Here is a 25,388-nt window from a genome sequence, read left to right as displayed (position 1 = left end):
TTGTTTTTCCCCTAAAAGAAATCTACGGTCTTGAATCCTCTCTCCACACCAAAGATTTCACACTGTTAGCAGCAAGTTAAATAATCTTCACATACCAATTGTGAACCATCAGCTTCTGCACAGCCAGTAGTGCATTATAACGAACTTGCTGGTCTTCGTGATGCATGTGGTTCATGACCAGCTGCTTACCACCAAGTTGTTCAATCACTCTGAAAAACAGGAGAGGAGCAAGTTTTTTAACGTTTTGGACTACTTTAAATTCTGGGTAGCTATCCTATCCAACCTCTTCACAGTCAAGGCAAGTTTAAATTATATTCATATTTATTTTATTAAAGTATTTATTTCCCAAGATACACATCTCATCTGACATAATCTATATTTGTAACATCTCCTATTAACTACTGATTTTTTAAAAAAAATTTTTTTTAAGAATTAGCAACATCAGAAAGTGTTTCTACTGGACTCCTGTTTGCGACTTTGAAATAAATAATCAAGAAAAGAACCCTTTTCAGAGAGGATTGTTTACTTTATCCATCTCTCTAAAAGGGTTGGCAGGGTATAGCATTATCAATTATTAGGTAGGAGAGGTAGTGCCCTCCCCCCCATAAATGGATCATAACCAGGTCACTCCATTCTTTGCAAGAATAAAACCCCAATCTCTTCTGGCACTGTCTAATAAAGAAAAATGGTTGTAATCACACCAACACCTATTAAATCACCCACCTCATATATATAGTGTTTTTTGACATTCAAACTGTACTAGAGCTATAGCTATTCCTGCACAAGATGCAGAACTGGCTGTTAAGGTACAATTCCCAGAACAGTATATGCTCCAGCTGCATCCTTCACTACAAACTTCACCACCAGAGTCAGCCATAGCTTTTTAACAGCTATACCAAATCCCCTATGAAATACTGATGAAACCCTGTATTGCATGTCATGAATATATTATTTCTTAATAAAAACAGTGGAAGGCAACACACTTAAAGCCTGAAAAAATACCACCATCCAGATGACTTCACACGCAGCATTTCAGCCTATCATAACAGTAAGTTTGGAGAGAATTTGCAAGGAATATATAAGCTGATTTACTCACTGACTTACATGTTTGTTTCACATCAGTTCTCTCACAGGTCACTTAGTAGTTAAACATAGAATTCTGTGAAGACACTATCACTTGCTTTAGGCTTAACTTAATGCTGTCCTGCCATTCTAGGCTTGCATGAGCTATCTGCATGTAGTACTGCTCTTTTCATAGCCAGATTAATGCATTGCTGCTGCACAACATAATGGATTTTTGCAGAACAGGTATAAAGACAGCATGGAGATGAAAAAAAGAATTTTCAATTTCACTTTATAACTCAGTTAAAACCATCCTTAAGACCACAGGGAATATTATTTCCCAATAATATTAAAACATTTGTTTCATAAAGCAGGAATGGATTCAGAAAAATGCAATTGTTTCAAGCTGGAAAATCCTTGCCAAGAATTCAAGACGTTATTAGTAATGTAACAGATTCAAAAAACCTTTATGCCTGCCTTATACTGCCTCACATTTTTAATGAGTTAAATATAAAACCACTGCACACAAAGGCAAGAGTATGAAATACTGTATTTTTGTCTTTATTATAGGATTGACTTAAAACAATGGATTTTCAGGAATTGAAAGGATGTGAAAAAGGCATTAAACTCAAAAGTTTCCTTATGCTGGAAGAATGCAAGAACCAAAATGAAAAGCTAAAAGCCTATAATCACAAATGGTAATAGGCTCTTTTAGATGACAATACATCACTGAAATTATGGCTGAGAACATGAAGAGTCAAAGAACAGCATTATCATTCTTGCATAATGCTGCCTACAGGTACAAATCACTTCCCAGCCATGGGTTTTCAACCCAAAGGTCTAAACAGTGAAGAAGGTTCGCAGTGAATCCTACTCCTGCAAGTTCCAAATTTGTCCAAAACACTACATTTAGTTTCCCCTCTCCTCAACTGCTGCTTACTTTACAGCAGTAATAGAGCCCAGTGGAACAGTTATGTGTGCACATCATCTGCAGTGACTGTTCCCCATTACACCACTGCACTAAGCCAAGAGAGTGGCATTTCAAAAAAGTTTCTGGATGCTTAAGATCCACGTTTTAACACGACCCATTTAAAGGGAGAAAGAAGACACAAGATAAAGACAAAGGAGTACAATTTAGACTGTTATAGCAGAAAACAAATATAAAATCCACACTACATATCTGAAAGCAGGCCAGGGTGAAAAAGGGAATGCAAGTTTTTTTTCTAAATCATAAGCTAGGGAAGAGAATGGCTCTAGGTCTCCATCTTTTCTACATGTCAAACACAAAGCCCACGTTCCTAGCATTCAAGAAATTCAAAGTGTTGGTAGTACATAGCAATAACCCTTGGGCCACATGGAAGGTGTGCTGGAGGCCTGCCTTTATTTTCAGTGACAGGAAGCACCAGCACTGATGCCTTAGGTTTTAACTTATATTTTTCATATTCTGTACTGCTTGGTGTGTAACTCTGAAGTTTCTTGTAGCCTGTTAATTTCTGCTCTCTTGTGCTAGGTAGACATAACAAAGCCTCTCTGGGCCTGCTCTTCAAGGACACCCAGACTGTCCTAGGCTCAAAAGTATAAACCAAAAGCCTTTGAGAGGGGGGATAAGCTGATGGGAATTACATCATTAAACTGAAGCTTTAATTGGAGAATTAACCCTGATATGCAAATGAACCAAACTTATAAAAGTGTGAAGAACTCGTGACCTGTCATCCATCTTGGGGTTCATCTTGGCAAAAGCCTCTGGCTCCCCAGGGTGTACCTTTGAAGGCCTTTCAAGTAAATACCTACTTTTATTCCCTTACTCCTGTCTAGTCTCTGTTTCTAAGAGGCCTCTTCAGGCATCAGTTCTTTGGCACCCCAGATAGGACAACGAGGCTTCTGAAAATCCTCTGGGACTCAGAAAGATCCAGCTCAGCTCCCCCTCCTTGCCAGCACCGGGGGGGCAGTTGCAGCAGTCCAGGAGGCAGAGAAGCCCCAAGAGTCCAGAAGACTCTCCAGATCCAGCACAGAGGCACGTGAGTAAATGAATAAAGGTGGTATTCTGTTGGCACCTGGGTTGGGTGTTAAGAGATCTCTTACAGTTTGTTTAGGGACTCGGAAGAGTCCGGGGGGGAGGGGGGATTTCATTTGGTGTTTCCCCTTTTTGTTAGCTTGGCAGCTCGTGAGAGCTTGTCAGGGAACTTGTGTGAGAGTTCCAAGGACTTTAATTTTCCCTCTGTTGGTCTGTTGCTAGCTTGTATCCAGCCAACACCCTTTGGCACACAGGCAGGTGGCACTGCGGCTGGGAGGCTTGAAACCTATTTCCAGCCACAGTTTATAAACCCTGGGGTTTTGAGTTCAAATCCTATCTTCTCTAGTTTTCTCTCTTTGCTTAATAGTGTTTTTAGATCGCTTTGCTTTATTTTTGTGAATTTTCTGTTTACAAGCATAAAACCATGGGCTGTAATATTTCTCGTATGGGGAATGAAATACCACAGAACTTGCCTTTAAGTTTAAGTATTAGAAAACTGGGAAAAATTGACTAGCAAAGATAAAACCCTTACAAAAGCGGAATTAATTCGGCTTTCCACAGTGATCTGGCTAGCCATACTTTATTTCTGCAGTTACACTTTCAGAAAATGCATCTTGGTGAGCCTCACGAGAAGCTCACAGTGCTATTGTCTTGACAATTTGGTCCACAATGTGTAATTTTAAAAGCAACTTATAATTACTTAAGCGTTAGAGAACAGCCATGCAAAAACGCAGTCTTAGTTTAACAAACATTTTCTTTTGTCAGACAGAGGGAAAGATTAGCCAGAGGTGTAACTCTAGGTCTCTGCTGTGTGCAGCAAGTAAAGTCAAGTAGTTTTAGGTTCCACTTCATCTCCGCAACCTTCAAAGGCTAAACAATGATCCAGTTAAGAGTTGACAATAAACGCTTAATGGAAACAAAAGTATTCTTTTGACACCTGAATTCTTCTACTCTTCTAAACCAAGAAACAGTATCCATTCTTAAAGTGAGTCATACAATCAGAGTGTGAAATACCGACCACGCATGGGAGAAGTACACGACTCTGTATCAAAAAACATAAGAAATGGACTATTATGCTGGAACTGACACATAATCCATAGGTATTTTAAGGTTTTAGTTAGTTCCAAAATTGCTGAAGTCATATTTGGTAAGAATACACTGGATTACAAAAGAAATTCTTTAGAAGAAAGAGATTGAGGCATTTCAGTTTGTTCATTGGAACAGAAAGCTAAATAAGCCAAGTCTGCAAGCAGCAGCTAAAGTGTAAGAATTTGAGGTAAGAATTTGAGGTAAGAACGTGGGTTAGAACAGTATCGAGGACACTTCTTATTTGCTGATGACCACTCCTTTTGAAGTCTGGCACATTGCTGAATGGGCTTAACAGCCTGGGAGCTGAGTGGAGCTGTGGTCCTAAGAGCTATACATTTTCCAGCTACAGGTCCTGTTTTCCACCAATAGCTTTGGTCCAGCAACTGCATGGCCATACTAGCCTAAACATTCAGGTAAATGCATGCAAGCTGTTTAAAGATTAAAGCAAACACATAATAAAATGATTCCATACAAAGAGCAGCTTAAAGCAAGAACAACCAGTATTAGTCAGTCCTCCAGCTTTGCCATTTGCAGGCAGCACTATTAGTTTCCACCTTACTGAAGGATATCTTGCCTCTCTTCCAAATACCATTTCAGTTCAAGCAGCTGACAAGACTATAAGGGCTGTGAGTATTTCTGGAATCAACAAGTCTTCCTAGCATATGTACAGCCTGAAGTTTCAGTGTGTTGTCCATGACTCTACTGCTGTCAAGACAGCAGTCTACACAAGAAGTGTTCATGAAATTCCCAGCAAGGCTAGAAGGCCATTCTCATCTATTGAGCTGGTTTTAGCTGAGGTAGTTAATTTTCCTCTTTGTACTAAAACCACTGTTGATTTCATCATTGCTGAGCAGCATTTGCACTGCATCATGGCCTTTTCTGCTCCTCACCCCACCAGCAAGGGGGCTGGGGCTGCACGAAGACTTGGGACAGGACACAGCCATTGCAGCTCACCCCAGTTGACCAAAGGGATATTCTATACCATATGGCATCATGCTCAGCATATAAAACTGGAAGAAGAAGAAGGAAGGGGGGATCATTGAAAGCCATGGTGTTTATCTTTCCAAGTACCCATTATGCATGATGGAGCCCTGCTTTCCCTGGGATGGCTGAACACCTGCCTGCTCGTGGGAAGCAGTGAATTAATTCCCTGTTTTGCTTTACCTATTAAATTGTCTTTATCTCAAACCACAAATTTTCTCACTTTTCTTCTATTTCTCCCCCATTCTGCTGTGGGGAGAGAGCAAGTGGCTGTATGGACCTGAATTGCCAGCTGGGGTTAAACCATGACATCCATTAAACCCTGACCAGAAACCAGGAACGGACCTCTTCTTTGCTACAAAAATTAAGTCACATGTCCCCCAGTGTGAGTGATGAGCCAGATTCCTGCAAAAACCAAAGGCTTCTTTCTGCTTCAGTGGTCTCTGCCTCAGAGGTGCAATTATTCAGTAAACATCTTTGCTAGCAGGTTTTAAAAGCAGGAAAATATAGCAATGTCTGTGTGGATTTCAACAGGATTTGGGTTTATAATGAACATGAACACTTTCACCAAAATGTGTATCTGTGTAGCTAAAACATGCTTAAATGGCAGAGTGACAACTGAATCTGTGCATCACTGAAATGACAATAGCAACTGTTTGTGGAAAAAACTTCTCTGTAGTCTTAAGTCACGAAAGAGTCTTTATCATCGTTGGAATAGTCCATGTCTACCCTAAGTCCAATAATTACAGTCCAGTTAGTCACAACAGAGAGGCAAAATTGTATGTTGATTAAACTCTTGGTAGTTCTTTCAATTTCTTCTGGTGCCTGGCTTCTGCTTTAGTCTAAACATTGTATTCAATACTTGCTCTAAACACTGGTTCCCTTCAAAGTTAAGAGACACTGAAATACATTAAGTCAAAGATCCAGTTTGCATTTTCTCATCTGATCTAGTTTGTGCTTTCTCATCTTCCCAGTGAATAAAACTTAAGCATAACCTGCAGTCCCTTTGTAGCATATTTTAATATAAATAAGCAATAAAAGCCACAGGCATAGTACATACTCCAGGTACTCTCTAGAATAACAACATACTGGCATTTTCCTACCGTTTCCCACGGGGATAGTGCCGTACATATTCTCCCACGTCATGAGCAGCTACAGCCAGCACCTGTGGATCATCAGAAACCTCCAGAAGTTTTGTCAGGATTCTAGGAAAGAATTTGAAACAATCAAGTCCCAGGTTTTGGGTTGGTTTTTATTTTTTTGTTTTTGTTTTCTTATCTGTGAGGGGGTTTTAATCAGTAATAACTTAAAATAACAAAGCCCATAAGCATAAAAATGCTTTACAAGTCACCCAAAAAGTAAAGCTAGAACTTTTTCCCAACATGCAGTTGTACTTAATGAAACCAACAACCTGCCCTAATTAACAGAATTATTTAAAGTATTCACTAGAGTCAGTTTAGCAAGGTACATGCACAAATACCTATAACCAAGGATTACAAAATCTCTCCTTTTTTTATACTTTGGCTTCAAGACCAACAGTTCTGAGTTCTAGATAAGCTGCACTAAAAAGCAGTTCTGTCTGAACTCAAAGACAAAGAAGATGAAAACTATACTGATTGTAAATTACCTCAGTGCCACATGTTATTTTCTTAGCATGCACAGAAACACAGAGCTGTAAGAAGTAGAAAACCGCTTCTCAACTGTCTGCATTTTAATTAAGTAGTTAAACCACCTTTAGTGGAAAACAGCTGCAAGTAACACTGTTCTCTAGCCAGTAGTGAGAAGGGGGGGGGAAATGACACAGATTATGAAGGTTAGGCACAGTTGAAAAAGTTAAACATACAGATCACTGGAAAATTAGATTCTTCTATACCTAGTGAGATGAAAAATGTGTTCTAATCAGAGAAAGTCAGAAACAAGCTGAAAAATTCAACTGGAATTAAAAAAAGGACATCCTGGTAAAATTAAATTACCACAGCCACTGCCTCCCTAGAAGCCAGAAAGTGACAGAAAAAGCACTTCTCAAATGAAAAGAACCTTTCAACACAAAGAGGAAGCAGGAACTTGAACCATAACACTAATCAGATGACACCAAAGATCTATACAATATTGTTAAACAAAATACAAGTCCACCATCAAAGTAGGCAATAGTAGCAGAAGGCACAAAAACAATTCTGTTTAACAGCAGTGTAAGAGTATTAGATTTAGAAAACTAATAAACAGGCAGATAAGGAAAATAAATTTATATGGCTTAAAGCAAGTGTTGTCTGTCAAATGCCTTACAATGCAAAAAACGAAGTTCTGAGATGCAAGAATCTCCACATCATGTTGTGGCAGAGGGTGGGTGGTTTTTTTGTAGGTTGGTTTGTTTGGTTTGGTGTTGTGGTGTTGAGTTTTTGGGGGGTTTTTTTGAGAGTTCGGGGTGTGTTAAAAGAACTATTGAAGATCACTGTCTCTGTAGCAGCACAAGCACAATAAATTAAGTCCCAGAACAAGAAGAAATAAATACAGCAAAACATTGTAATCCCTACAGGAAATACTAAGCTTCAACATGAACTTCATGCTGCAGTTTCAGCATCTAAAATAGTTAAGTATAATCCTACATATTCAGCAATATGCCCTCAGGGAAGAATTTATCAGACTTTTGGTGAGGTGTCATGGCAGTCGACATGCACATAAAGCTCAGGATCACCTTGCTCTTGCCATTCCTTCTAACATCTCACATGCTCCACTCAACCTCCTGATTTTTGTTAGATCTGGCACTTAGAAGCAAGCACTGAACTGAAAGAACACCATGTATTTATTATCAGTTAATGACAATGAACATGAGACTACTAAGAGCCAGGCATCATTTCAGAACAGTTTCACACGCCACTCCTTGACTGCAAAAGAAAATATGAGCTTCAGATTCACTTCATCTAACAATCTATGTACTCCAAACCTAGTCCCAACACAAAAGAGACAGATTGCAACATAATGCACTGAGTCAAATTTTCAATGGAATAGTACCACAACTTTCAACTCCCAAATATCCAAGACAGGAGTTCATTACTCAAATCAACACCACCACACAATACCAAACTAAGATTAAGATATAGTAAAAACACTTCTAATCAAATCAAACCTGCATGCAAGTTAAGCTGGAGATATTCCCTCTATCATCAATACATTCTGACCAGCAAATAAACAATTCTGCTTTTGAACAGAAAAAACTAGGCATTCTAAAATAAGCAGGATGTTTTGACTTGCTTTCATTCTTGACACTACGTTGTGTTAAAATGTAAAACCTACGATAGATTCAGCTTCATGTAAACACAGAAAGTATTAAAAAAACATGTGATTCAAGACTTGAAGACTCACTTCAGTAGTTCATAATTCTTCTCATTTAGTCTTACAGCATTCTCCCGCCAAAACTTCTCAGACTTGTGCACAGGACTCCACTCCAGTCTTCCTGACTTGAGCTCAGAACTGTATTCATCAAAGGAGCTGCAACATAAGACCTAAATGAGATATTGGCCAAGCTTCTATGAACACATTGAACCATATGCCCAAGCCTGTCCCTAATAAAGATGGAGCTCAAATTGCTATGATGTATTTGGAAGTCAGTGCTCTGCAGAGTATGAGAATTGTTTCCTGTCTCAACAATTTATAAGTAAGAAAATGCATGCGAGGGAAGAAGAAAAAATTGTTTCCAGCCATACCCCTCTATCCAGCCCAAAACACTATTCCCAGAAAAAAAAAAAAAAAAGGAAAAACCTAAGCCACACAAATGCAACATTTTGGAATTTAATTTGCTTTTTTGCTGGGTTTTTATGTTTTGCCTTCCTCAACCAAGAATTCCAGTCTTTACCTTCCATCCACTTAAACCTTTGACACTACCTACAATATGCACTTTAATTTAGGCACAAGAGCAAGAACTAGGTAAACACTAGCAAAAACTTGAGTTAATCTGGACAGTAGAACTTATTCTGATCAGGTAGTCTTCAGTTTTGACTGGAAATCCTTGAAGTCAAAGCCTTTACAAGTCCTTTAACAAATTATCAGTTACAAAGATCACATACATAAGTGAAGATTTATTTTCTATTTAGCCTCTAAATACTGACAGACAATAGGAAACTAACAACCAGGACATCTCGGTATGCTTTATCTTACTAAATAGCATTTACATATCACAATTCTGTAAGTATTTTAGCCTTAAAAAATAAAAAAGTTCTACCAACATTCATATAACTGCATTTTTAAGTGCAGACTGCAAAGCATACCTAAGGTCCTGCACACTCTCACCAAGCTTGTCCAGTAGAAATTTGATATCTTCACTGATGTCTTCATCATCATATTTCTGCTGATCCAAATTCTCTAGCTGCTTTAAAACTTTACACTGAATCATGGCAAGAGCATATTCTTGGCGAGTTTCTCTCTCAGTAGATTTCTCTAACAAATTCTAGGGAAGTAAAGATGTATGTATTTTGTTTAAGAACAGACTACTTAGAAACAAAGCAGTATTTTTAAGAAATTCTTACTGGAACTTTTAAATTTAGTACACGACAAAATCGACCACTTCCTGAAATAATCTCTCTCTTCAATACTACAAAGTACTAATCCACCTGTTTAGAATATTTTCCACATGAAATTGAGGTGACTACAAAGACTATTCAAAGAAAAAGGGCAGGTTTATATCCCAAATACCAGAATCTCCACCATAAACAACTACTTTTATCTTGGATTATCATGTTAGCTTTCTGTGCAGCAATAGCATAAAGCAAAGAGCCTTAACAAAAAATAACCTGAAATCTTATTTCCAATTCAAAGTTACCATCTGGATTAGATCAGCTCTTTTCAAGTTTGGGAATATTCCAACTAGACATTTTTATTCAAACAGAAGCTTGTTGGTAAGATTGGAATTACAAGCACAGAATGCAATAGTCAAGTTCCAATGTCATTTATTCATTACATTTCTACCCAATTTAATCAGCTTTCAATTATGTTTTTCAATCAGAGCTGGCCGCCTGCACTTTTTGATAAAGCTGGAAACACGAATCTCATATAAAAAACAAAGTCCTTAACAAACAGAACATGTGTTCATGTAAATAAGACTTAACATCTACCAGAAATAAGCAGTGAAACTATACAGAAGGAATTTGACTGCATCACTCTCGTCACACAGCTATTACACTTAAGGTTTCTTAGATATCAGACATCCTATTAGTTACTGAGGCAGAACACTGCAAATCAATTTTAAAACTTGCAAACTAAAAATAAGTCATATCACTGGTTTTAATGCCCATATACAATTAGCTTTAACATGCAAAAAAAAGCCACCCCCAGTTCCTATTTCAGTAAGAGAACTAAAAGGTAATTCACAGAAAGTAATGCTAATTTACTTAGAGTTAAAACAGCTAATGACAGTAAATGAACAAATAATGAATCTTAAATAAGAAAATTCAACAGGTTCAAGGAGCAGGTAGATAAAGCTCCCGAAGAACTCCTAGTTAAGATCATTGCAAGCAGATGTGGAAGTTACTCCAAATATTATTATCTATCTCATACAGCAGTGAGATACTCAAGCTTTTCATAGTAAATTTGAAAGGATATGTTAACAAAGTAAAAACACAAACACATGACTATACAGAATGGATCAGTAAACTGTTCAGTAATAAAAACTGAAGTCTTAAGGTGTAAAACTAGTTCTAGGTAGGAAACAGACGTAGAAGGCAATAAAAGCGTGAAAATGAGGGGATAAAATATTAGGTAGAGAAAGTAGTAGATTCAAAGAGACAGGAGTGCCCAATACTTGTTGCTTGATAGAAAAAATTATTTTGCAGTTATATACCTCAGGCAATTAAATTGACAAAAAGGTGAAATACGTAAAATTAGGAGAGATCAAGTAGTAGAGAAGACATCCAAGTTGCCAAGACTCACGGAGCACCTTCAGTAATGCACAGACAGATTTGGGGAATCATCAAGCCTAGTCTTTCATGCAATTCCCTCCCCCCCCACCCCCCTAAACTGACACTGTGGCATCACACACAAGAAAAGGACTATTTTGCCTCTGCTACCTATTTTAATTTTGCTTCAGAACTCACAACTCTGATGTCTAATTTCTAATCTGTTATGTTCCTGGCTGCCAGTTAACAACTCATCTTCATGCCAACATAAGTCCTTAACGTTGGAGAAAGGCAACAGCTAAGTTACACTCCCCATAGCCTGTAACAGAAACACCTTATTCTTTCTTAGCCTTTATTTAAAAGTCTTAGCTTCATTTTTGCTTCCTCTTTTGCCTACTGCAAAACACAGTAAATCTAAGAACTAGCAATTATTTCTCCTACTTTTTATGACCTCAGAATAGGAAGAAATTGGATATAGACTGCTGAGCTTCTCAGCTTTTTCTCTTTTTAATTTTTTTTTCTAGTCTGTCTTGCTGTATGTCCCTGCTTAATCCTAACATTAAGATCTTTAAGAACACAGTATCTACAGAGTAAGAGTAGTAAGAATATATTGTAAGAATAGCTCCTACTGAACATCTCATACCACTGTACTCCTTCAACAAGACAAACAGCAGATTCTTATGATCTGCCTTATCCAGAAATCTTTCAGTGGCAGATGTTTTCAGATAGAGACACAGAGTAAGCACCTTCACACAGCTTATCATTGCTAATCAGTAAGTCAGTAAGCAACAATTTCCCTCTCCCCATTCTGATTTGCTTGAAACATTTACTATTGGAGCACAGTCCACATCCAGGAAAACCAACAGCTTCCAAGACCTACATTTCCTTCTCAGGATACCAAGTGTTGCTTTAAAACAGGACTACAAGTCGTTATAGCATGCTGTATTATTCACAAGACTTGACAAGCAAGCACATAAAACTAGTAGCATCCATGAACACAAAATGGTACTGTCACAGTGAAAACATCAAGCCTAGGTACTCCATTATTCCTAATTATCTTAAATAGGACCAGTGATTTGCAGGTAATGCAGACACAGTAAGTCAGTTAATCACTCCTATATGGGTATTCTCATCTGTGTTTACAGATCCACCAAGAAAAGATTTTTGGACTTGTAGATAAAAATAATTTCTCAGTGGGACAAACATATGTATTCAAAATAATATTTTGTTAATTAAAGCTTCATAAGGTAAGATTTATCAGCTATCAGTAGCTCCAGGGTTTTACAGTAGTACCAGTAGGAAAAAGAATCTTGAATTAAGAAAGAGAAACCATTAGTGCCTGTGTTAACATTGTTTTTTTTAGGCAACCTTATTTTAAGAAGGCATTGAATAACAGATATCTATTACTAGTAATAGCACGTCTATTACCTGTAGCAAAACTCAAGTTTACAAAAAGAAAAACCAAAAAAACCCCAGAGAATTAAGCTTCCAATCAGCTTATTGATATGGTCCACCAGAAACAGCTGTGCATCAGCAACATTTTGAGACCTAGGAATATGTGAGAGAAGCACAGCATGACTGCAGTCAACAGATACATACCCGAAATGCTGCAAGGATGATTCTGGTTACTTTCTCTTTGACAGATTCCTGAAGAATATCTGACAGCACGGGAACAATATTGTACCGACGAAGATATTCACACATTTGAGGGCTAAATGCCAGCAGCCACACAGAGAAAATCATCTGATACTGGAGCTGAAAACCGCATTTGTTGCTCAAGACGCCCATGATGCTAAGAAAATTGACATAGCGCACATTTAATTTTTAAATAATGATTACACTGGTTGCATTGCTCCAATCTGAAACACTAAAAGAAATGGTAACAGGAACTCATTGGAAAGAGCTGCTGAGGATGAGCATACACAACACACACTTCACAGTAATCTGCATGACTATTTATCACTGTACAAGCAGCTTGTTCAGAAAGCCATCTTTTAAAGATATGGTTTTTTTCTCCTTAGCCTTAGAGCCATAAAGCAGCTTTTCCCATGTGAACTGATGTGGTACAGTATCCATCTTCTGGTGCACCAAGACTGTTTTTCTACTGGCATGTTTAAAGCATTATTTGTCCTTCTAGAAGAAACAGAGAAACACACAGCTGCTCCTTCAGAGTTAAGAAGGAATAAACAGAACAAATCTACACAAATTGAACTTCTTTCCTTAATTGTACTTGTCCAAGGAGTGTCTGAAATGAGCTGAAGTATTCATTATTTAACAGTGAGTACTCAGAAAATCATCACAGATACAAATATACAAAGTACTGTAGAAAAAAAATAGTATCACAAGATCTCCAAGAAGACATCGTGCAGAAGGTTTGCTAAGCTGAAGTTTTGAAAATTTAGTAAGCAATTTACAGGTCCATTCTGAAATAGCTAGCTCAATTTAAAATTTTAAACAGAATCTACATTCAAAAATCATTCTTACCAAGTTTAAGACCAGTTCAAACATGGTGAAACACAGGCTTATTGTAATGCTTTAATACTTGATTTAAAAGCTTCTTTGGTTTCAGTAGTATCATCTTGACACATATGAACATCACTTGAAATTTTACTTCACTAGTAATTCTGACTTTTCTCCATTTCAGTGTAAAGGGCTATCTGCCATTAAAGTGCAAATCATGTACCAACCATCCCCAATAGAGGCATGGATGGCAGAAATATGATTTATAGGCAAGCATTTTTTAAATAAGATTAGTGCCAAGATCTTAGCCTAACGCAAATGTATTTATTAGGAGAATTGGATAAAAGAATGACCTACTTGAAGCCAGACGTGGAAAAAAATTGGTCATAGCTCTAGAAAATGTTTCTCCTTTCACTAATGTTTTCAGACAGAGAAACTCCAAACTCAAAAGACTAGGATGATTAGCAGAAACTCATTTCATTAGTCTTTTTCTATTAAATAATAAACAGAACATCTTCAGCTGAATACAAATTGTTATATAACTGTTCAGATACATACTTAAACAGTTCTTCTTGAACAGGAATTAAAGCCTCAACAGTGCAAGTTTCATTTGTCTATTTCACTGTGTTAATGTTTGAAAACAAATCTCTTTTGTACTCACAGAACACCTCCCTACCACAAGAGAGTTCCATTCAAAAAAATGGTCACTGGGGTATGCACTACTGTAAGTGCAAGTATATCCATATAAATGGAAATAGATGCTCACCAATTGACTCCATCTGCTTCTACCCATGCAAAGCGGTATTCATTGACCCTGAGCATCAGCTGCAGACATCCAGCAACACACTGCACATACTGGGAACTCTGGGTGAAAAGAACAACACATCACTTCTTGCAAGAAGAGTCAGGTAGTAAGTGCTGAAGTACAGTTTTCCAAATTAGGCTTTACTGGCATAAAAGGAGAAGAGTTCTGAATATTAAAGAAGTGTTATGCAAGTGATACCACTTTACATCAGAACATTTGAACATGCCTTCCTTCAGTATCTATGAATGAAAGCTGTCTTCTGTTTGAATATATTTGCCAGAACCTGTTTTTCTCTCTTCTTAGTCAATTGTCAGCATTACCTTCACTAATACTAATCATACATTAATCAGATGTGCTGCTGATAAAATGCTGTTTGCTTTCTTCCTCCCTATAAGCCTTTTCCTTGAAAGTCTCATGGTAGCTCTCTCACATAATACAAGATCAACCTTTCAAACATTTAATGAAGTAAAGAAGTTAGGCAATCCCATATGAAAAGAGAGGAGGCAATAAACAGAACTGAAAATAAAGAGTAACTCATTCTTTGTCTCTCATGAGAGATTTAAGTCCTTTATGTAAAAACTAAGTCTGTGCATCTGGGCTCAAATCATCTAGAACATCAATTTCCCTGAGAAAGTATTCATTTGCACACCCCGTGCAAATAAAACAGCTATAAACACACAGACAGCTCTCCCACCCCAAATAATGCATTCATTTATCTGCATCAGCAACCCATGTACTATTGAACTTGGAGTTTTCTTTTTAAAGAGTCAGTCATAAAAGCATTGTCTTCCAACACTATTATAATTGAAATTTCGTAATAGATTCCAGCTCTCATTTCCTGTATAAAATGCTACAACTGCATCTCTAATTTATTCTGAAATTAGCCAGGGCCTGCTTGAAAATCCTGCATAAGCTAGATCTGAAATCTGAACACTAATGAAGTTAAGACAATACTTACCCAGTTTAATTATCCTAGAACATATCTGCACTCTCAGTTCTGCTGCTCTGGGACCCTGCCGTGGCACAGCACATTTGTGCAATGCCACAGTGCAATGAATACAGATTTCTGAGCAAGCCAGAGGAGCTCACAGCTCCACAGTAAGTGGTGGTGTGTACTGTGCAACTGTTTACTCTTTTATGGCTGTAAGAGGGCTGCCAGTCTAACAAAACCTAACACAGTGGCACACAGATCTGCACATGAAATACTGAAATACTTCAACTTCCATGCTCAGCCCATTGTTTTACACCCACAGTTGTGCACAAGAGTCTTGCCTCTTTTCTACTTTAATCCCCAGACAGGGTAATTTAAGAGGCTCTCCTCTAAAGGAAGCTAACACTTTGAAGCCATGACTACATTTACAAGAACAACAAATCCCAAGTTAAGTCTTCTGAGAAACTGTGACCACTTTCAGGCTGCAAAAGGAACAAAACACCAAACTGAATTCCACTCCAGATTCAAGAACTATGATAAACTTCCTCATCATGCCACACCACCACAGAAAATCCAGTTAGGATGATCATTTGCATTTCTTATACTGCCACAGTTCATCTCGAAGCTCGGCAGCTATTATAGCTACATGAAATTCAATACTAAAAAAAAATATTGATGCAAAAAGGACACTATTTTCCTGTGAATTCAAGCTATTCAAATATGAAAAGCTTACAGCTTTGAAAGCACTCTTGCGATTTCATGCTACAGTGGCTTAGGGGCAACATCAGCTTTAGTATCTGATGTGCCCTTTTCTAAGTCCTGCACAGCACAACAGCCAAAAGCTTCTCAGTTTCAGGTTTCTTCTACAAGTCCAACACCTCAGTGGTAAACAGACAGTACTGAATCATAAAATCATTTGGGCTGGAAAAGACTTCTAAGATCACCAAGTCAAGGGCTCAGAACTGTTGAATATTAAATTAATTTTGTATGATTTGTTCAAGTGTCAACAAAGAGAATCTTAGTTGATATCTACAGCTTCAACAAGACAAACTACCTTGTAAAATATACACTTCCACTGCCAACGTTCTATGTGAAATCAGTGTTTAAAAATACTTTTGTTTCTTGGCGCCATCACCTGGCACTCTGTTGTACAGTTCTGATTCCAAGTACTTCTTATCACCAGCACCAGAAGAGATCTGCACCTTAATCCGAGGAGTGGATATCACCTGCCCAAAAATAGCAGATTGACAGATTTCAAAGATAAACTCACATCACTTGTGGAGACTGCTCCTGTATCCACAGAACCTCCTGTACCACGTAGCTTCTAGGAAAAGATAAAATAAAAGTTTAAAATCAGAGTTGCTTTTCACCCTTAAGGAACAGTTGTTACCAAGTTTCTTTCAGTTCTCCAACCCGTCTAATCATAAGAAAAAAAAATTTAGAATCCATTAGATATTTTTCCTGCTTAATATATTATTGCAATATATTGTATTTATTTCACACACACACTTCTTGTCTAGAACAAGATGCTTGGAGCTGATTCTGGTATATCAACACTTAATTTTTAATTATTTAAGTGTGGATTAACTCAAGGTATTTATTTATCTTAGCATCTGCAACCTGTACTCTTGCATCTTTCTGAAGGAAATTCCAACTTTAAGATTCTCCTTCCAAAGGGAAAAAATAAAACTCCTTTTTAATAAGCCCAGTTTAGAAAACTATGAAAAATATACCATTACTAAACATACTGAATGTTTCTCGGCTCTCCAGAATCCACTTCTACTACAACACTAAGAGAATGAGTGACAAATCACTGTGTTTTGAAGGAAAAATGTCCAAAAATGAATACAAGGGAGAATGATTCATCTTCGAAGGACAAGCCAGAAGTGGTTCATACTGAGCTAATGCCATAAAAACATTGTCCAAATAAGTCAGAATTTATTCAGTTTCAAGAGACAGGACTAAAAGCAAAAGCTTTGTACTACAGTAAACTGGGAAAAGGTTTTGAAATTCAATTTCTGCTGCCATGTGATTTTTCTTGCAGCAAAAAGCTCTGATAACCAAAACAATAGAAGCAAGACAAGAAAAACCTTATCTCGTATTTTCTCAGTGTCCAAAAGAAAAAAAACTGTTAACTAACAGAAAAAGCAAAAAGCTTTATCATTAATTTACATTTCAAGGACTAGAGTAAAACATTAAACTACCAAGTTAAAAACTAAGTGTTTGAATAAAGAACACTTAGCTTTAAAAATGACAAAATAAAATTGCCTTTTAAAAAAACAAAACCAAAAATATACCTCTTGTTTGCACATTTATACATTCACATTCTTGAAAAAAGTTTCCAAAGTTACTGTAAAGTTTAAACAAAAGCAGCTTTTTACCTGTGAACTAAGCTGAGTTTTAATCCAGTTGAAATAGTAATTCAAGTCACTGCCTTCCATAAGCTCCCTCCCCCAAGCAGCCAGTTTGGCAATAATTCTTGCTGCCTGAAAGAGAATACAATAAACAGATGTTTTTAAACACAGCAATTTCAGAACTCAGTGAGAAGTCCTGTAAACTTTGGAAACCAAGTTTAGATGAAAGACAGTCCCTTGCAGAAATCTACCTGTTTTCTATGTAGGGGACTCTTCATGCCCAGTAATGTTTTTTCTGTTCAGCTTTCTGCTGCTTCTACTTCCAGAAACTCATTTATTTTCATGATGTTATCAGTTACCTGTAGCTGTTGAAGCTCACAAGGCACCAGTAAAGAACTCAGAAGGAGTTGGAGGGAAGCCGTCGATGGGCTACTGCTGTATGACACCGCTACAGTCAGAAATCAATCAAAAGCAAGACACTTGATGGCCTAACACATGCAGGCTTGATTTAAGCAATTGTGCCAATACAAATGATAACAGAGTATTGAAGGTTTTTTGTACTTAAACTGAAGGAAGTCATCTACAAGAAGGGAAAAGCTTCAAGCCCAGAAAAAGAAGAGCAGGAAAACAAAATGGAAGGTAGAATTTAAGAATGAAGTTGGGGAATAAAAACGTGGTCAGGTTAAGAATTTTCATGATGCCTATGACCCAAGAATACTTAAAACAAGTTTATTTCTACATCAGTCTTTCCAAATTATAATTGAAGTAAATTTATGTTGCAGCCTGAAGCTTATATCCAAAAGCATTTGAGTCAGCTTATATACAAACAGGCAGTGTAACCAAGATTTTACTGAAGCAGGGATTCACTTGCGTGCACACAGTTCCATGATGCAGTGAGGACACTATTCCAGCCACCCTTCACCTTACTGCATTCACATGTGCAGCACCACCACCACTGATTTCTTGAGGGATTACTAGTGTGAGCCTGGAACAACAATCTCTACACCAAAATGTGTCCAATCCCCTTCTGAATTAAACAAGCCCATAAAATCCCTCAAGCTTTAAAACACGAGATACTAGCTCTCTAGTCAACCGTGCTTCTGAGTTAAAACTGCTACCTGGCCCCTGAATGAGAGACCATTTATGCTCAGCAGAATTTGAGCCTACACAGAGGATGAGTACTTGTATCTGCTTAAGCAGATGTAACGATGGGGTATCAAAAGCCTTCCAGTATGCATAGTAAAGAGGAAAATAAAATAAACCCAACAAAAATAAGACAATCCTAAAACTTGGTTTTGAAAACATTCAAGTGCTTTTAAAAAACATGCACAGTACTAAAAGGTGTAATAAGGCAGCAAACCTAGTGGATCCACTCAAGGTGGATTCACTTCACATGAGATTCTTCGTGACTTGTTAAATTATTTGTATATTTCTGCAGTACGTAAATAAAACAATATCTGAATAACACAAATCTGAGTAGAGAAATGCTGACCATCAAAATTTCTATACCATACATTTAAAAGCCACCATTCCATGGAGATTAAATAGTTTGTACTGCAAGGGTCTAAAAGTTATGCTTTACCTGCATATTTGGGCAGTCACAATATTTGACTGCTCAAACTGCAGTTTTGCAGGATGGGTCTTCAGTAGTATTACCACCAAAAAAACCACAAAATAAACCACACTGACCAAAAAAAACCCCTAGCCACCTCCTCCCTCAGCTACACCAAGAAACAGGATTCACATCCATGCAGTCAACCAATTAGATTAAAAAAATAATTAAATAAATAAATAAATCAAGCCTGACATTTTTCTTGAGAACATGTCAGCACACTGTTCAAATTGCAGTACAGCCCCAAACACAGTTGCACTGGCCACATCCCAGGGCAAACAGCATGGCTTGCTCAGTGTCCTGGAATCCTTGCACCCCTTCTGCCACTGCAGCCTAATGCAGGCCAGGTGTGTGGGTTTGTAGTTTGAGCCTCTGATTTGGCTCTACCGTATCATGCCAGCACAAACATATGCAGTGAAGAATAATCCATACCGGCGTGGTTTTCTCTTCCTCAAGCCATAATGTAACTTTCATTGTTGGAAACTGTGGTCTCCACTAGGAATTTACGTAATAAAATCACATTTTTGCCCCACAAGAAAAAAAACCTGCTGAGATGAAATGGCCAGTTCTCACCACTGATGACAGAAGAATATTAGGATTCCAGAAAAGTTACTCCATATACAGGAGCAGCAAACACTAGTAAAGCATAGCAGAAACCGCAAACTGCACATGGGTGTATTGGGTTTGGCTGGGATGGACTTAGTTTTCTTCAGAGCATTCCATATGATGCTGTGGTTTAGACTGGTGTCCAAAACAGTGCTAGTAACATACCAATGTTCTAGCTGCTGCTGAGCAGCACCTGCACAACATCAAGCACTTCTCCGTTTCTCACTCTACACTTTCAGTGAGTCAGCTGGTAATCTGAGCACATGAGAAAATAAGGTTCATCGAGGCAGACATTTCCATTGCACAAGATGAGAACTTAAATTCTAGTATTTGTACAGCATTGACTGGCAGCTGTGATAAACTTTTTTCCAGTATGTTTTACTGTACTTATTAATTCTAAAATCCCTGCTTTTCTGAATTTTTTAAATCTGCCCTAACCTCCCAGAAATAAACCAATGTCAATAAACAATGTAACTTTGCTTTTTAAAATGTGGTTAGGCAAAGCTTGTATTAAGAATGACCCGTCTAACCTATAAGTGGAAAACTTTCCAGTCCAGGCAGAAGTTTAGCTTCAAATTCCAAAATCTCCTGAAGAAAAATAGAACCAGCATTTTTCTCTACCATCTTCAGGGACAGGTTCATTCAGAACTTACCATATGCACAGTGAAGAGATCTTGTCGATTCAACATCGGCAGAAAATAGGACCATGCAGTGTTTTTACCACGTTTTGCATAATCAAAGAAGATGCAAACACGCTGATGATTTTCCTGTAAAAATTGAGAGAGAGGAAGAGATGACAGACTTCTAAAAGCATTCAACATAGAGCAGTTATTTGCTCCTTGTTATGTTGGCATAAATTATCAGAGTGTATCCTAGCTTGTGAGAGCCCATGGAAATTTTTCAGTTAGACAATTACTTGTGGATACAGTTCATTTCAGCACTCCAATATTAAGGTTGGAGATTTGGGGCGGAGGAAACAAACCTTGAATCCTCAGTTGTATCTCAGTACTCCAATACCTGCTTGAGCAAAAAGAAATATATTCTTTTGAACATGCAAGTGGAGTAAGGCAAATGAGAAACAAGCTAAATACTGTCATTTTTTAAGAGGAACACTACTTTTCATCCAATCAATTATGCTTGATTGAAGTCCATACAAAGTTTTCAACATATTTCTACTTCCATGCAAGAGCCTGTTGTTCAACTTCTGCTACAAGTGAAACCTTGGGGGTGTAAATTAGCCTTTCCATTCCTCTCATCTTCTCTCCCAGATGAGGCTGCAACTGATTCAGCAGTTATCTCAGGCAACCTGCATATCTAAAAGAGCACACACTCACCAGAGGTCTGTTCTCCAGGGCTCCTACCCTGAGCCACAAGAGACCACAACTGCCTGAGCCTTTTTAAGTATTTCCCCTAATAATCACTATATAAAGCAGCTATTACAGTTCTCCTTATAGCAGGCCAGAGAATAGGCCATACAATCATAAAGGCAAAAGAAAAGCTCTGCTGTTTCCTAATAGGCTAGAATATAGACAGACAGTCTCCCAGAAAAATCTAGCATTTGAATTCTTGCTTTTCCTCAAGGATTTCCATATGCTTTCCAATCTGGTGGATTGGAAGCTTTCCTTCTGAAGAGACCTCCCCATTGAGGTTAAACTACTGCGACCAAGTACACAACTCGTTTCAAGGAAGGCAAATGAGAAACAAAAGGGTAGTATCTCAGTCTCCACTATCCAGACATTTTAATTTTCAAACTCCCCTAGACAGAAAGGCTTTTCTCCATCAGTTCTGCACCCTATTATTAACTCTAGGGACCAAGAACCAGCTAGGCAAGCCTCCTTGTTGGAATATGATCCATTAAGCACAAGATGACCTGAACGCATCCATGATCCAAACAGTGGCATCTTACTAAACCTTAGAACTTCAACCAACCCTTCCTTGAAAGTAACGGTCTTTACCTCAAAACACAAGTTTTCTCACTTGTACTCTTCCAATTCTCTTCCCCATCCCACTGCTGGATGAGTGAGTGAGTGGCTGTGCGGTGCTTAGCCACCAGCTGGGGTTAAACCACAACAGTACTGTACCACATGGGATGCAAACTGCTGCCCTGATCACTGACTGGGGAAGCTCAGATGTCACCAGTAATCTGCCAGTTATAACCCTTACAGTGACCCATTCTCTACATGGCATGTGTAAAAAAGCACCCAGAAATGTTTTCAAAGTTTGTTGTTCAAACTATGAAATAAATAAAAAAGTAAGATCTCAGGAACACATAGCCTTTGGTGGAAAGCTTTTACTCTGTGAGGGCCTGTTTGATGAGAAACGGCAGTTCGATCAAATAAATCAGTTAGCATCTGCTTGTGCTAAACAGTCTCGCTAAAATAGATCAAAACAGCAGATCTATGAGTTCAATTTACAACATAACTAAGGAGACAGACAAGTCTGGAAGCAGAAATGCTGAAATAACTTTAGCATGCTGTCAGTCAGAAGACTCATCTGGTTTGCTGTTAAGGTACAGGATCAAGACAGACGGGAAGGAGTGGAAAACTCCCCACGGCCCTGGAATATGTAGTGTTGCACCTTCCTAGGAAGCTACTGACTACACTGACAAAAAGAAAATTCTGAAGCTCTCTCACATCAACAGTTGAATAATTTAGCAGCTGTCATTTCTGAAGAAGCATAATGAAGGTCACTCGGGTGGTACTGCTACCTGCACCAGCTACAGTGTAGATTCTTAAAGATTTCATAAGTAACAGACTGTGCAGTGTGACAAGGTCACTAATCCCAAGAAATTGTTCCAAGAATTTATCAGATGAAGAGAATAAGAAATGTTTCCTCAAGGATGCTAACACTCTCCACCTTCAGAAGTAAGCAGAATGGCAATAATCTTAGACAGTAAACACCACGCTAATTTCACATTTGCCAGCATTCAAAAGAAATCTCTTAGAAAGGTCATAAAACCAGTAAGTACAACTGCTGGAACAATCCTACACACCCAAGTGGGCTTTTGGTGAGCTCAAAACACAGCTGACATAATTTTTACCACCTCACAAGAGAAGCACAGAAAGATGATAGAATAACCACAGTCAGTCATAATCAGACAAAAGCTGGATACTGCTACCTGTGATAGTTTCTCGAAGTTTCAGCTATCAAACTCAGCTATTATTTCTCTCATGAAACTGCAGCAAACATACTTTCTCAAGGCAAATTTTACACAGAGTCAATGGCACTATGACAGGCCATGTCCTTGAATAATTTCTCGCTTAAAATCTTTGAATGTACTGAATTAAGATGAGTCAAAGACTGGAGACTTCATATTCACTACAGGAAAAATGGGGCAAGACTATTTACATGAGCATGTATTGACAGGACAAGGGGGAATGGCTTCAAACTGGGAATAGGTTTGGATATTAGGAAAAGATTGTGAGGCACTGGAACAGGTTGCACAGGGAAGTTGGGGATGCCCCATCCCTGGAGCTCTTCAAGAACAGGTTGGATGGGGCTTTGAGCAACCTGATCTAGCAGAAGGTGTCCCTGCCCACAGCAGGGGGGCTGGAACCAGATGACCTTCAAGGTCCCCTTCCAACTCAAACCATTCTACAATTCTATGATACTGTTCTTGTGCCCAGGCAGTCTGCAGAGACCCTGCCCTAAACTCACAGTCTGACCTTTATTGGCCACTGTGCTGCTCTCTGACAAAAATCTTACACCTTAAAAACGTGCAGCCGGGGTTCATAAGGTACCACTGGCAGTATGTTCCATGCCCAGATCATGACCAAAACAAAACAGAAGTCCCGTTTCAGCCTTGTTGAGTAGAGATGTCACAGGTTAGGAAACTGAGATAATGCCATGTGGATGCCTGCACACAAGCCCTCTATGCCAGCAGCAAGACATCCCTGAATCATGCACACACACAGAGCATTGCAAAAGTCAGTGCAGCCTTTTGGATACTGAAGCAGAATTTCTAAAGTGAAACATGCATTCAACTTCAAACAAAAGCAAATATATAGTGTCCACCAACATCTCTATTCTCCTGTGTCACTATAAAGCCTGAATAATTTAAAGCCATTATGTTTAACATTAAGAATTCCATACATGCCACTTCTGGGGCAGGGTAAGGCCCAAAATACAGCCATGTCATAAAGTCAAGAAAACACATACATCTAACCACTTATGACAGAAACAACACAGCAAAAGAGAGGTTTCTGTGACTACCAAGAACTATTCCATCTGTTCAAGAGTGGGCCAGTGAAAGCATTACCTGTGGGGTACTAATTCCACAGCACAGGAGATTATATCAGCTGTCATACTGTAACTGCAGACTATGTGCTAATCCCAAAGCACATTAGCAAAACAAGACCTACGAACACTCACAAGAAGTCCTGAAAAAGGGGAAGTGAAATGATGACTTTGCTGGCCGCTGATGCACAGAAAGCAAGACCCATTCCTCACAAAAGTAGCTGTAATAAACAGAGTTCTCACACACTGAGCCAAAGTTTGTCATCCAATGTGTCAACCAATACAAGGTATTCCCAACTGAGTGTCCTAATCAAGGAGTGACTCTGAGGCTCATTTTCATCTTCTCTGCTTCTTGATGTTTGTGTCACACTTGAAAAAAAGTAAAACTAGAAGAGGAAAAGTGACCAAGCTACAGATGAATGAATTGGTGCCGCCACCACTAGCTATTATCCTGTTATCCTACATGTCAGGGCACTCACTTAAGGCTCCTAATGCGCAGACAGGCACCTTAAAGAACACCATGGTCCCCATGTTATACAAACAGATATATATATGTTTGCATGGAGAGGTTCACAGTTTTCAACTTGCCTGTTGAAATACTGAATAGTCAGAGCTGGAATTAGAACTCACATTGTTCACCTCCTATGGCAATATCCTAAACCAATAGCACTAGACACATTTCAGTGTAACCTTGCACCAATATAACATAAAATAGGAGAAGAGAAACTATCAAACACAGATAGTTTATGTGAACACTAAGAAAAAGCCTCACACAACTCAACCCATCTTGTTACATCACTCCAAATGCCTTCTCTCAGCCTACTTCAGAGCAAGCAAACATAAAAGTGGGACTATCTGATTCAGTAAAGCCTCCTCTTGAATCGTCCCAGTCAGCTCAGCAGTCCTGAAACCAAGTTTAATAGCCTACTCTTATAAGCCACTGTTGTCCACAGCTACAAAGAGCTCTATGTTACATTGAGTAAGAAGTTCCTGGTTTATAATTAAACCATGCAGAATTTCAGAACATGTTGTCCTAAACAACCTAACCTATGATGGAAACCTAAAGCTGCAGAAACGACACCTTCTTGCTGAGGGTGGCCAAATTAACACCTTCATAAGAAAAGCTTCAACAACCTCAAGTGTGAAGTCATATCCTCCCTACACCACAGGAAAAGGCTGAGGTCACAAGTCACAGAATCTTAGAATCATTTAGATTGGGAAAGACCTTTAAGATCACCAAACCCAACCATTAATCTAGCACTGACAAGTCTACCACAACATAAGCCAATATATCAAATATAAAAAGTATTAAGAAAAAAATTCTGCAAATTAAGATCACATAAAATGAAACCA

At 38.3% G+C, this 25,388-nt stretch overlaps 1 protein-coding gene across 1 annotated transcript in view; it reads right to left on the bottom strand.

The window, feature by feature from the left end:
* The window catches only part of ATP6V1H (ATPase H+ transporting V1 subunit H), a 51,624-nt gene that overhangs the window by 14,344 nt on the left and 11,892 nt on the right, over positions 1–25,388 (bottom strand). The window contains exons 5-13 of the mRNA XM_042029016.1: positions 20,453–20,566; positions 17,609–17,713; positions 16,498–16,551; positions 14,258–14,355; positions 12,631–12,823; positions 9,409–9,587; positions 8,507–8,632; positions 6,250–6,351; positions 96–209 (exon numbers count right to left, since the gene is read on the bottom strand). Coding sequence (XP_041884950.1) covers positions 96–209; positions 6,250–6,351; positions 8,507–8,632; positions 9,409–9,587; positions 12,631–12,823; positions 14,258–14,355; positions 16,498–16,551; positions 17,609–17,713; positions 20,453–20,566 — 1,085 coding nt within the window. The remainder of the gene's footprint in view (positions 1–95; positions 210–6,249; positions 6,352–8,506; positions 8,633–9,408; positions 9,588–12,630; positions 12,824–14,257; positions 14,356–16,497; positions 16,552–17,608; positions 17,714–20,452; positions 20,567–25,388) is intronic.

Source organism: Corvus kubaryi, unplaced genomic scaffold (assembly GCF_017639235.1).
Source record: "Corvus kubaryi isolate FWS band 111438036 unplaced genomic scaffold, C.kubaryi_AGA036_p1.0 37312, whole genome shotgun sequence".
NCBI classification, from domain to species: Eukaryota; Metazoa; Chordata; class Aves; order Passeriformes; family Corvidae; genus Corvus; species Corvus kubaryi.
The sequence above is the reverse complement of the archived record's forward strand: the minus strand, read 5'-3'. Positions and strand labels throughout refer to the sequence as shown.